At 43.7% G+C, this 13,411-nt stretch overlaps 1 protein-coding gene across 3 annotated transcripts in view; it reads right to left on the bottom strand.

Annotated features, from left to right (window-relative positions):
- Positions 1–2,445: 2,445 nt before the first annotated feature.
- The window catches only part of VANGL1 (VANGL planar cell polarity protein 1), a 60,470-nt gene continuing 49,504 nt past the window's right edge, over positions 2,446–13,411 (bottom strand). For all 3 annotated transcript variants that reach the window (XM_040230966.1, XM_040230964.1, XM_040230965.1), the window contains one exon: positions 2,446–9,782. In XM_040230966.1, coding sequence (XP_040086900.1) covers positions 9,522–9,782 — 261 coding nt within the window. In that variant the 3' untranslated portion in view covers positions 2,446–9,521. The remainder of the gene's footprint in view (positions 9,783–13,411) is intronic.

A 13,411-nucleotide genomic window follows, 5' to 3' on the forward strand; every position in this document is an offset into this window, starting at 1 on the left:
ATGCTGCAATCTATGGGGGTCACAAAGAGTTGGACAGGACTTGGTGACTAAATGGCTACTCTCAGAAACTGGCCAAAGCTGCTTGGCTGTTTAACACCTCCAAGCCTTGGCTCATGTTCCATCTACCAGAATGCATGTCCTTCCCCATCTGTGCCTGCCTAGCAAACTCCCATAGAGATACACTCTATGACTCTTCTCCAGTCATGTCCCAGGCAAACTAGCCGTATCCCCTGCTTAGTCCTCACAGCACCCTGTGGTGGTCTTTTGCAGATCCTGCCTCTCCCAAGGCCCGCCCCCACCGCCCCCCGCCTTAGTCTGAGAGTGATCTTAGGGAGATTTTGGCTGATTCTGTTCTAACCTCAGGGTCTAAGTTCTGTTTGGTACTTAATAAATCGTGTTTGACTAAATACTCTGCTAAACCCTATACAAAGCTAATTTAACAGCTCTTAGTACCATTAAGAATGTGCTAGTGATTCTTGAAAGTCAGTCTCATTCCAAGTTTTTGGCAACAGTGTCATCTGTTCAGATTTGCTTAGGTTAGCCAACTGCTGAATAGGAACACTATCTCCTTGGTTCAGTAAGATTTCCAATGGGGGATATTCTCTTCCCTTGGGTTAGCAAAGTCTCCCAGGAATATACTCATCATGGTGGGAATCAAAGCACTGTCCCAGGACAGCAGAAGTCCCAGGCTCCATTCTCTGAAAATGGGATAACCACAGCCACCTAAATGTCAAATGCATTTATTTTAATGCACAGACCCAAATGGTAGAGAGACTAATTAAAGACCTCTTTCAAGTTAACTTGGTATTGTATCAATCTGGACTCTTATGAGAGCAATGATGACTAGAATTCTTAATGTCAGCCCTAGAGCCCCACAAAATGCCAATAATCCCCCTTACGATAGTCATAAATGATGAGGTTACACCCAGTAGTCTTAGCATTGAGTGTGTGCCATGTTCCCATTCATTCATTCACCCATTGCAATATTCAGCCAATGGACCCTTAAAACTGATTACCACATGCAGATCACAGGAGGCAAAACTGAGTGGGTAAGACAGGAGAGCTGAGCAAGGAGCTAGAAAAGGAAAAATGTTTAAAGCCCCCATGTCAGTTCTACAAATGCATCATCGTTTTGTCTAAAACCAGATGAATTCTCAGAACTGCAGAAACACATTCAGGTGTAAATACAGAGAACCTAAACAGTGTTTTGATTTTCCATGTCAATATTAGCCTGTATAACTAGAAGATGCTACATGACACAGATAGGGCATTACCAAATCTCTCTGGTGCAGGGATACTCCCAGACCCACACACTACTTGTCTCTGGTACTGGAAAAGCTTGCAGTGGCTGCAGCTGGTCCCATCCTGATAATCCTTTCTCCACTTCCATAATCTTATGGCTTGTCACCTAACATCCTCAAAACTTCCAAAATTCTGTTATCTTTATCACAGGCAATGAAAGAAAGAGTCTTTGCTTTATGTTTGTTACACACTTTTAATCTTTTCTTGAGTAGGTTTTGCTTGTGTAGGTGTAAACTGTGTCCATCTTAGCTGATGGCACAGAGAGACAGAGTTTATCAATAATCTATACAATGATTATCTTCACATCAATTGCTTAGTCTGATCTTTGTCCATGGAACAGGTAAGAATTTCATTGTGTGCTACAAGTCCTCAGTACTAAGGATAGCTGAGTGTAGCAGAAGGCAAGCTCCAATACTTCTCTGTCAAACAGTCAAATTCCCTTTAAGTAGACCTACTGAAAATAAGTCAATAATTTCAACTCAATTAGCAAGCCACTCACAAAAACAATCTAACATTCACCTTTCTCACAAATCCAGGGTCTGACATTTTCCTCCCTCCTTACCTGACTTGAAGATCTTTTTTCACTTGCTGATTTACTCAAAAGCCTGTTTCACCTCCAAGTTTTAGAACCTAAGAATTTAATTTTCAGTACTTGATTCATTTAAAACATTCTCTTGCCCATAAAATACAATTCCACTTTCCCATTCAATCTATCATTACATTGTCTTGGTTTTCAGAGAAACTTGATAGGTTATATTTAAAAGGGTATCAAAATTACGTCAAGAGTAAAAATGTTCCCTAAAAAAGTAGAAAACAAAATTAAGATTACCAAAGAGCAAGTAGCTGCTGCTGCTGCTGCTAAGTTACTTCAGTCGTGCTGGGTGAGGGATAAATTAGAAGTTTGAGATTAACATATATACATTACTATATATAAAACAAAGACCTACTGTGCAGCATGGGAAATTATACTCAATATTTTGTAATAACCTATAAGGGAAAAGAACCTGAAAAATATATATGTAGGTATGTAAAACTGAATCATTTTGCTATATACCTGAAATAAACACATTATAAATCAACTATATCTCAACAAATAAATAAACTTTTTAGACTGAAGTAATCACATAAAAAAAGGTAACAAAATGTAATTTGGGATTTCAGTTTATTTTCCAAGTTTTACAGTATAAAAAATGTAACATGTAAAATGTTTTACAGTTCATTGGAACTGGACACCCAAAAGAACAAAATAACTTGGATACCAGGTACACCATGCCCCTCATAGACTTGAACTTTGTTACTGATGTTACAGTGAGAAGAGGCTTCACAGGGTACACCTTATGAATGTATATAAATGTACTCGGGCAGATGGTTGCTGGTATGTAATTCATTCATTCACATATTTGAAACGTCTCAATAAAGCCCACCACCCAGTTTATGCAAGAAGTCACACTCAGACTTTGTCATACCTATCTGGTGACTGTGGACTTTGCTAACCAGCCAAACTGCCCCTCCTGGTTACAAAGTGCAGTATTAACTAATAAGAGAGAACACAAAAGACCCCTGGCCACATCTCTGCACAGTTATGGCTCCATCAGATAGAGACAGATGGTTTCCTTACTGAACTTGCTGGACTGATACTGGATCCTAAATCCAGAAATGTAAAGTTCTTTCAGCACAAAAGTGATTGTTAAATAAATTTCCCTTGAGTAAGACCTGGTCCCAGTCTCTCTGGTCTTCTCCCTACCATCTTTGTTGAAGAAGTGGTCCTGACAACACAAGTTAATTCACCACTCCAGTGAGCCTGTATCCACCTCTGCCCTCATCTTGGCTGGTGTCCTGTACTTCAGGCAATAGTTGTCATAAACAACTTCTTGAAAATCAAATTTTGTTAATTATGTCATAATTTAGGAGTCCCAAGAGTTTGCTATTTAGCTAAAGCCTACTGTGAACCCATTAACAATAAGGAATTATTAGCACACTTTGGATTTTTTTTTTTAGAACGATAATCAATGATAGATGAATACTCTATTATTTCTATAACTGTGGGGCACTGGCAAATGAAAAGTGTCAGCCACTTCTTTGCACCTGACCCCTGGCATGGTGATGATGTGTAACTAAGTTCCCTAGAACATGAATTGAACTAGGCTTGACACCGCAGATCAGATGTCCAGGTCCTATTACTAATTCCCTGAGCAACAGTCTCTGGTCCCTAGATATGAAGCTTTCCCAAGGTCAGGGCTTTCGGGGGTTTAAATACTCCTAAAGGATGACCTTCTTCAGAGTGAAAGTTCATGTCTACAAGGGAAAACTCAGATAAGTACAAGCAAATATAAAACCAGACACTGTATATTCAACTATTTTTATCCAAACATTATTTCAGTGCCAAAAGAAGTGCCAAAGACACTCAAGATAAAAGCCCTGGGGGTTGGTCACATTTGTACCCCAGGGCTTAAGATAAGAGCGTTTTTATCCCACCAAAACAAGGACAAAACACTGATGTTTTCAAGCTGAGAGACATATCAATTTTAGATTCCCGGTGCCGTACTGGGAGTAACATTTGATTTTCCTGCTTCAGGTATCAGAAAGCTGCAGTCGTGCTGGGGTGCTCTAAAACAACTCATTGAAAAGGTTTATGTTTCAGGTGATACAAAACAAATTGGGTTATCTAAGGAGAAATGGGACAGGCCTGGTTAAAAGGGACACAGAGTACTAAAATCTTTTAGTCAGTAGTTTTACATTTTCTACCTACCCTTTGAAAATGTGTCGTGCTCTTTCCTAGAAAGTGTTGGGTTGGTCAAAAAGTTCCTTCGGGTTTTTCCATACCCTCTTATGGCAAAATCTGAGCAAACTTTTGAGTCAACCTAATAGCAAAGCTGAGAGGCGTGTCATCTTTCCCTTCCTATCCTCCACCAAGAGCAAACAGCAGGCAAGAAGAAGGTAGTTTATGCGCAACAGAAACCTCAAGACAGTGGAAGAGAGGCAAACAGTGTGTTCAGAGCCCTGGTTTAGATCTCTTGATTAAAACTCTTGAGGACAAACGTGGGGGAAAATAGTGCGATGGAAGTGCTTGCTGAGAACGAGGAAGTCAGGCATGGAGGCCAGGGGCTCCAGTCGCAAACCTCCCTCAGCTGGAGCTGTAGGCAGTTCCTTCCCCATCTCAACAGGGGGTGGGGTGGGGGGCCGCTGTTGGGGTACAATGTTGACAAAGCACCAGGAAGAGGCCTCCTCAGGTCAGGAGGAGGCCAGATCAGCCCCAGCACACCTCCCCAAGCCAGCAGGGTGGGAGTGGAAGGGTGGGAGGGGCAAAAACAAAAGTGACTGCCAGGAACAATAGCACCCAAGCTCTACAGCAAGTGCAGCACTGGCAGGGCTGGTTTTCCTAGAGGAAGGGGCGTTTTCAACTTCTTTCCATCAAAAGTCCTGAGGAAATCTGCCAGCACCACGGGGCAGCTTTCCTTGGAGCCAAAGTCTGGGTACAAATCCAAAGTCAAAGAGAAGCGCTTCCACCTCCAATGAACACCCCTCCCCAGGCTCTGATTCAAGGTTAAGTGTCCTATGGTTCTCTCTCCTCATCCAGAAAATGCCAAATTATATAGGTAATATCTCAAGGTAACTGACCAAGGGACTGGAATCAAACATTAGATGTGAAATTTCATTATTAGCTGTGAGATTTTAAGCATGTTCTTCTCTCTCTGATCATCCTTGTTCTCACCTGTAAAATTGAGATAACCCCAGATTTAAAGGAATTCACATTAGAGGACAGCATCTAACATAATAGCTGATAAACACAGCCTATTACCCTTCTCTTCCTTCTTTGACCCAAATATGTTTTGTCAAAAATGTGATCCAAAATCTAACTTTCTGGGCATCCACTTAATTAAAGCTCAATAATGTAGTGTCTGGACTTCCCTGGTGGCTTAGACAGTAAAGCGTCTGTCTACAATGTGGGAGACCTGGGTAGGATCCCTGGGTCGGGAAGAGCCCCTGGAGAAGGAAATGGCAATCCACTCCAGTACTATTGCCTGGAAAATCCCATGGACGGAGGAGCCAGGTAGGCTACAGTCCATGGGGTTACAAAGAGTCGGACACGACTGAGCAACTTCACTTTCACTTAATGTAGTGTCTATGGTCCCTGATACAACTACCACACTGACTACCATTCAAAGACTGTGCGATAGGCTTAGGAAAACAACTCATATTTCATTTACAATGGATTATGACCATAAGGTTACACAGTAGTAAATTCATGGTAGTGTTTTTTTTTTTTTTTTGGTAAAACAAGATCTATAAAGTACAAACCCTACCCAGAAATAAATCACTTAACAACTGCATGGTCTCTGCCGGACTATTTAAATATTACGGCACCATTTCTGTGCTTTTAGTCATAAACTTTTTTTAAATGAAGTTCAATTTTTAAGTTAGATCAAGAAATCTACGGTAAGGCTTCCAGGGTAGTGAAGTTGGAACAGTTGCTTATCATGGAGCTGGACCTTTCTTTCTTTCTGTTTTCAGGTCATAGGGTCCAGAGGCAAGGAAGAGTCTAATGGACTGGCCCGGAGGGCAGCGGTGCTCTAGAAGACCTCACTATGCTAAAGTCATTTACTCCTGGGGAGAAGCCAGTGTAACTGAGGCAAAGGAGCGAAGGGAGGGAGGGAGAAGTAACTGGCTTTAGAGTAACCTCCCAGAAGATGGGTGTTGTTAGGAAATCTCTCAAACACAGGGCCTATGTAGAAACACACGGACTTTCACACACTCATCCATATAAACCCATCCACAAGTTATTTGCTGAGATACACACCAGTCTTGCTACAGATAGCACAGATGATCAGATGGCTAACATAAACATGCCATCCATCTTGTAGTTACACTCAAGAGAAATGCTCACATATATTGCAACACACAGCCACAAACACCTATGCATCCCTGTGTCAGCAGCCTTACACAGCAGGGTTCCTATAGATGAGGGTAACCAAGGACTCGATTTTGCCAATTTCACTGAGCGACTGCAACAGGCACTCTCCCAGGGGCGGGTCGTCAGTTTCTGTCAACCTAATAGGCTCATGGCTTTCCAGGGTTACAGCCTCATCTAAACACAGGCGGCTGTAAAGCAACCAGGAGACAAGAGAAGGAGAGCACTCAGCTACCACCACCTATGGTGAGGAGAGGGGCACATCTCCTGCACTGGATGTACACCCACACAGCCACGATCTCCCCACTGCAAAGGAGGGCCGAGCTCTGGCAATGAGCCGCACAGCATGCCACACACACGTACTAGGGTCACCTCCTCTATCCACTGGCCGCACAGAATTTGTCCTGTCCACAGATTTGAAAAGGAGAGAGAGGGAGATGATGATAGTTGGACAATAAAACTGGGCAAGCACTTTCTCTAGGGCTTACTTTATAAACTTTAGCAAAAGTGTTACACGCTTTGACTTAGCTGATGATGCAAAGGATGAATCAATCACAAAACCTAAAAATCCCTTCCAGCTCTAAGAATGCAGACTTTAATGTTCAGTTCATGGACAATTAAAAGTTGGCATTATCTTCAAAAGTACCCACTTAAAAACAGAAATTAGATATCTACTGGTTAAAACATCAGGAGGGAAGAGAGTGACCTCAGACACAGACTCCTCAAGTTTTTCTACTTACTGTTTAATGTTCACATTTTAATAACTTAGGTTCACTATAGAAAATCTATAAACATTTAAGGCAAAAAAATCCTGTCTCCCTCAGTGCAGATTTATCTAATTCTACTAGCACAGTTTACCCCTTTTAAGAAGTATAGTCGATTGGCTCCAAGAACTGAAATAGAAATGTATTGTGTTCAACTGTGTGATACAGTTTTTCTGAAAACTTAAAATTTTTTAAATGGCATCTACATTGTTCCCACTGCACCAGTAACTCAAGCTATTAAGAGTTTGCAAGTGCAAAGGCTTGATACAAAGATCCTGCATTTTATTACATTGTTCTTTCAAAAAGGACTCAATACAAAGTCAGCATTAAAAAAAAATCAATACTCAATTTAAAACAGAAACAGTAATTTCAGAAAGTCTGACATTCTCCTATGCAAAGACTGGCAGAGAGAGAAAGGGGTGGAGAGAGAAAAAAAAATTCCTTAATTTAAACCTTTCTTCACCCTGCTGGGAAGGCAAGTACCCAAACCATGACTCCAACTTAACCCCTTCTGGACTGGTAATTGAAGACAGGGTTGGAAGCAGTTTTATGGAACTGCTGATGGATAGTGTCATTATTAACCATATCAATATACATGTATGGCACTTCTATTGCTGGGTTCCTGATGTAGCAGCCTCTGATACGTTTAGTCTGAGACAGTATAACCTTTATGTCACCAAAGTCGCATTGTACATTCACCATCCCTTGCCCAGTCTCCCAAAACAGATTCCTGAGAAAGACATCATCATAAGGAATGTCCAGTTTGAAGGGGACCTAAAGGCAAAACTAAGAAGAACAAAAGCACCATGGTTACATGGTAAGTGTTTTCCATAAACCAAAACCATGCAGTTAAATAGTCCATCTTGGCTCCACTCCATACCGACCAGTTTTTCCTCCGTTTCTAACACATCTTCTTTCTGACCTGAAGGCTGTGGATTCAAGACGGCTGTTTACTTTTTCAGATACAGGTGTGTGACAAACAGCCAAAGCCAAGTTTGGTTTAAGACAATAATAACAAACACTGCACCCCTCCTGGAATGCATAAACCAGTCAGAGTACATGGGAACACATATGAAAAGAGCACTGGACAGTGTTTTCCTTGGCTAAAGAAAGGTGACCGGTTAGCCTGACCACCAGGGAAAAGCAAGAGTGAATATTTGGCAAAAGTTTGTTGTGGATACTGGAAGGTAGGTGGAGGAACTGAAGACTGCTGCAGGGCTCTGCCTCAGGGCGCCTCCTCCTAGAATATGGCCCAGCTGCGCCCCTAGAAACCAGCTGTATCTAAGAACAGACCAGGCAGGCATCGTTTGAACCCTAAGATCGTCTCCCTACTTACCTTTCTCCGAATGCTGGATCCTGCCTATTCCCTCTCCACACTTGACTACCAACGACAAGTAATTTAGCACCAGGGCCTAAATCAGCCCCCTTCCCGGGTAGTAAAGGGCAAAGGCAATGAGCACACAGTGACGGTGGTCAGAAGTCAGGGACTGGACGCTGCAGCTGTCCCTTGGCAAGGCAGCTTGCTATGGAGCTTTGTAAGGACATATCTCCTGGGAAATAGAGGCTCCGAGCCGAATGTGCCAGCCCGAGTCACAGTGTGGGTCTCTCCCTGGCGGGTGTGGAGCAGCTGGAGGAGGATCGGGAGGGGAGGGGCTCCCGCTGCAGCCTAAAGGGAACATCCTAGCAGGCATGCTCTCCCTGGGACCTACCTGGTGGGCACACCAGCCCTTCCTACACATACAAACAATCCATGGGGCATAGCCGAGGTTGTGCATGGAGCCCAAGGGCACACATGAACACCCAGGTCCTCTGTGGCTCTGGAAACTGGGCTCCTGGCCAGGCCTGCCAGCCAGGATGGAGAAGGGACAAGTAGGCCACCATAGGGTTAAGAAAGGGCTACCTGCTCAAGCCGGTAGGCAAGCAGGTCAGAACTAGGGCAGGCAAATTCTCTTTGGGAAAAAAAAAAAAAAAAAACATGAAGAGCTGTAAACTGACAGTGCACGTTTGTCATTCTGATTCTTCTCTGCAGAACCTAAGGCAACAGAGAACGGAGACGAAGGCAGGCATTTCATGAACAGCCCATGGCCCCTGTGGTGCTGGACGTTTGCATACACAAACACGTGTGGACAGGTCCTGTCGGGTTCCCTGAAACAGGACGAAGATGTGTGCCCTGCAGGCCCAGGAGTGGGACGGCCGGAAGCCAGGGCAGGGCCGGGTGCTGGACGAGAGGCAGGGGCGAGTCGTAAGGCAAGGTTCCTAAGAACCTCCAGCTCTGCTTTGGTTTGCAGCTGTCACAGAAAACGCCAGGGAACCGCTTCTGGAGATGGCCCATCCCCAAGTCAGATGTCACCAGTCACTTTCTTCCAGGATGGCCATCTTCTGCTTCCTTCCAAATAAAGTGCAGATGGTCAAAGGACCCTGGTTTCTCATGTGCCAGCTCAGTCAGCCATGAAGAATAATAAAAACAAAGATGCCCCTCTGGTATACATATATATCTCTCTATATATTCTTTCTTTTTTTTTAATAAAACCACAAATATAGAACTTTTAAACTGACGTCTCGGACTGCAAGCGAAGGACAAATTTGTGAGATTTGGGGTCTATGAACTCTTCTGAGAGCATGATGAACGGAATTTTCTTCACATTGACGACGAGGCTGAAGTCCAAGCATTTAAGGACAAAAACGAGTCCATCCTGCAGCCCGTTGGTCACAGCCTCGTCGCTGACGAGCCGCCACTGCGTGGAGAGCCAGCGCTCCCGGTCGTACTGCAGTGTGGGGCCGGCGCTGAGGTACCGTTCGAGGAAGGCCTGTAAGGACAGCAGAGATACTGTTAGGGAGGGAATGCCCACTCCAGGTGGCGCTGCCAGGCTCCCAGGCATGGGGGAAGAAACATCCTCCCAACAACCAGGACAGCCTGGCTGATCATATACCAATTCCATCAGACCTGCACAACAGAGTCCTTTGCTGGGGAGAGAAGGCTTCCTGACTTTCTCGCTCTCCAGCCAGAGGGTGCAGACAGTGGTAAGCACAAGGGTGAGGAAGGCGGGGTGGCTGGTACCCACGTAAGCCGTGGCTGAGGCACCAGCCCCATCCAAGGGCCCAGGCCCCATGGCATATGCCTCGGCCTGTACCTGTTCATAGGTGGGTCTCCTCCCATCCTGAGAGCTCCTCGGGGCAAGTGCCAGGCACAGAGAAGCATTCTGTCAATGTGACTGGAAGAAATACAGGGATGTACCTGCTCACACAAAAATGCGTGCTCTGCATTCACTGCTATGTGCCTTGGGACAAGCTGTCTAACCTCTCTGTGAGTAGAGCAGATGGCAGCAGTGATGCACAGAACGGCTGTGAGGACAGGGTGGTCAACCTGAACCATCTCACGGTGCAAAAGAAGGATGGTTATTGGACTAAGGTGTCTTAGGCAGTACTGGAATCAGATGAACATCCGACAGGGAGAAGGGGGTGGGAGCATTCAGTGAAAATATCCTTGGGTAAACTCAGGTGATCTTCCCTGGTAGCTCAGAGGGTAAAGCATCTGCCTACAAAGCAGGAGACATGGGTTCCATCCCTGGGTTGGGAAGATCTCCTGGAGAAGGAAATGGCAACCCACTCCAGTATTCTTGCCTGGAAAATCTCATGGACAGAGGAACTGGGTAGGCTACAGTCCATGGGGTCGCAAAGAGTCCGACACGACTGAGCGACTTCACTCACTCGTGTACATGGTAATCCAAGGGCTGGCGAGGTTCCACATCCACCTCCCCGACCCAAGCCCGAGGCTCCAGGAGTGCTGAGTTCCACGGGTGGGATACTCCCCTTGACATGTGCTGTTCCTCCTGCTGAACGCCATCCTTTGGAAAATTCCTCCTGGCTCTTTAAATTTTCTCAAACTGCTCGCTGAGCCCCTCAGAGAGGTGAACGTGTCCTCCTGTAAGTGCCTATAATCATGGGCATGACTCCCATGTGACAGTCTACTTTCTGAACAATTACTGCTGACTGCTTGTCTGAGCCCCACACTAAACTATCCTCTCCTGGAGGGCAGGAATTATTTTTTCAGTATGAATTTCCCATGTGTCTGGCATATGCTGGAGGCTCAACTGCATGTGTGTTACATCAATAAATATATTGCTTTAGCTGTGAGAAAGAAAAATGAACAAACCAGGGATATAGATAGAAAATATTAGGATACATCACTCTGGTCCTAAACAAAGTGGTGTCCTCTTCATCCATACCTTACCGCTGCCAGATACAATATTTCTACCTGCAAGTATATATTCTGAGGCAGTAAGAAGAGCTGTGCCTCTACTATAACACACACTCATATAAAATTAGCTCTTATATGGAAATTCCCCAGCAGTCCAGTGGTTAGGATGTGGTGCTTTCACTGCCCGCCCCTGGTTCAATCCCTGGTTGGAAAACTAAGATCCCACAGGCTGTGCAGCATGGCCAAAAAAAACAAAGCTTTTATGAATCATAAGGAAAAGAATCAGTTAGAGAAATGAAACTAAGAAGATAACTTATAAAATAGAAATAAGATATGCAGAGATACTCTATCACATTAATAGTTAAAGAAAAGTGATGTAAGAAACAAAGTGCCAGTCTATGTTCGATACAGGATACAGGATGCTTGGGGCTGGTGCATGGGGATGATCCAGAGAGATGATATGGGGTGGGAGGCTGGAGGGGGATTCAGGATTGGGAGCTCGTATACACCCGTGGTGGATTCACGTCAATGTATGGCAAAACCAATACAGTATTGTAAAGTAAAATAAAGTAAAAATAAAATTTAAATAAATAAATAAATAAAATAAAGTAAAATAAAAAAGAAAAGTGAAAGTATTAGTTGCTCAGTTGTATCTGACTCTTTGCGACCCCATGGACTGTAACCCGCCAGGCTCCTCTGTCCATGGGATTCTGCAGGCAAGCACACTGGAGTGGATTGCCATGTCCTTCTCCAGGGGATCGTTCTGATCCAGGGATCAAACCCAGGTCTTCTGCGTTGCAGGCAGATTCTTTACCATCTTAGCCACCAGGGAAGTCCATAGTTAAAGAAATATGAATTCAAATAGAAAACAGTATATTTCCCTCCTCTTGGATGCATGCATGCTAAGTCACTTCAGTTGTATCTGATTCTTTGCAACCCTATGGACTGTAGCCTGTCAGGCTCCACTGTCCATGGGATTCTCCAAGCAAGAATATTGGAGTGGGTTGCCATGCACTCCTCCAGAGGATCATCCCAACCCAGGGATCAAACCCGCATCTCTTACATCTCCTGCATCGGCAGGTGGGTTCTTTACCACTAGCACCACCTGGGAAGCATCATGCTCTTAGATGAGCATGATTAAAAAAGAATTATAACACCCAATGTGGTCAAGTGTGTGTGTGGGGAAATAAACAAATAAACAGTCTCATATCCTATAGGCAGAAATATAAAACAGTAATACCCCTTAGAAGGATAATTTGGCAAGATCTGTACCTTCGATCCAGCTATTCCTCTACTAGATATTGATCCCTCAGAACACTTGCATATATGCATGAAAACATATGTAAAAAAAAGAGAGATTCATTGCAACATTGTTTAGACGCGGGGCTGGCAAACTTTCCTTTAAATGTAAATATTTTTGGCTTCGCAAGGCACACACTGTCATAACTAAACTCAGCTGCAGTAGAGAGAAAGCAGTGGTAGATAATCTGTAAACAAAAGGGTGTGGTTGTGTCCCAATAAAACTTGATTAACAAAAACCACCAACCCCTAGTTTAGACTAAGGAAAGATCTTAATCCGAATGTGCATTAGTAGGCCATCTGTTAAACAAACCATGGTACTCAGTGGAACAGGACACAGCTTTTAAAGGGAATGAGGGAAATCTGGATGACAAGAGATGGGGAAGTACTGACAGGGAAAGACAGCCAAGAACAGCTTTAAGTGAAAAAACCAAGTTTCCAAGCTATACCTATATGGGATGAGATCCCCATTTCCTTTTTTTGTTGTTTTGTTCATTTCTGCTTTAAGCGCACACACACACCTGAAAGAATATAAACCCATTCTTTATATTAGTAAGAACTGTCTAGGTGGCAGGGATGAAAACTTCACTTTGTACATTATACTTCTCTTTAATGTTTGGATTTTTATATAAAGATTATTAGTTTTAGTTTGGAAAAGTATATATACTTTTTTTTAAAGTGAGAAAGAAAGCAGCCAGTAAACTTAAAAATCTTGGGGAAAAAGGGAAATAACCACTTCCATTCTACGTGGTATGAGCCATCCCTCTGCATAGGCAGACATGCTGTGTTCACTTGCAACCACCGTGTTCACACATCTTTTGCATTCTGCTTTTTGTAACTTAATATTCTAATAGATTCTTCCACATTTTAAGATATACCATAATGTGTAAGCCACTGTTCTGTTGTTATTTCCAGTTTGGAGCTAATAAAGATTATCTT

This window comes from Oryx dammah, unplaced genomic scaffold (assembly GCF_014754425.2).
Source record: "Oryx dammah isolate SB20612 unplaced genomic scaffold, SCBI_Odam_1.1 HiC_scaffold_28, whole genome shotgun sequence".
In the NCBI taxonomy this organism is placed as follows: Eukaryota; Metazoa; Chordata; class Mammalia; order Artiodactyla; family Bovidae; genus Oryx; species Oryx dammah.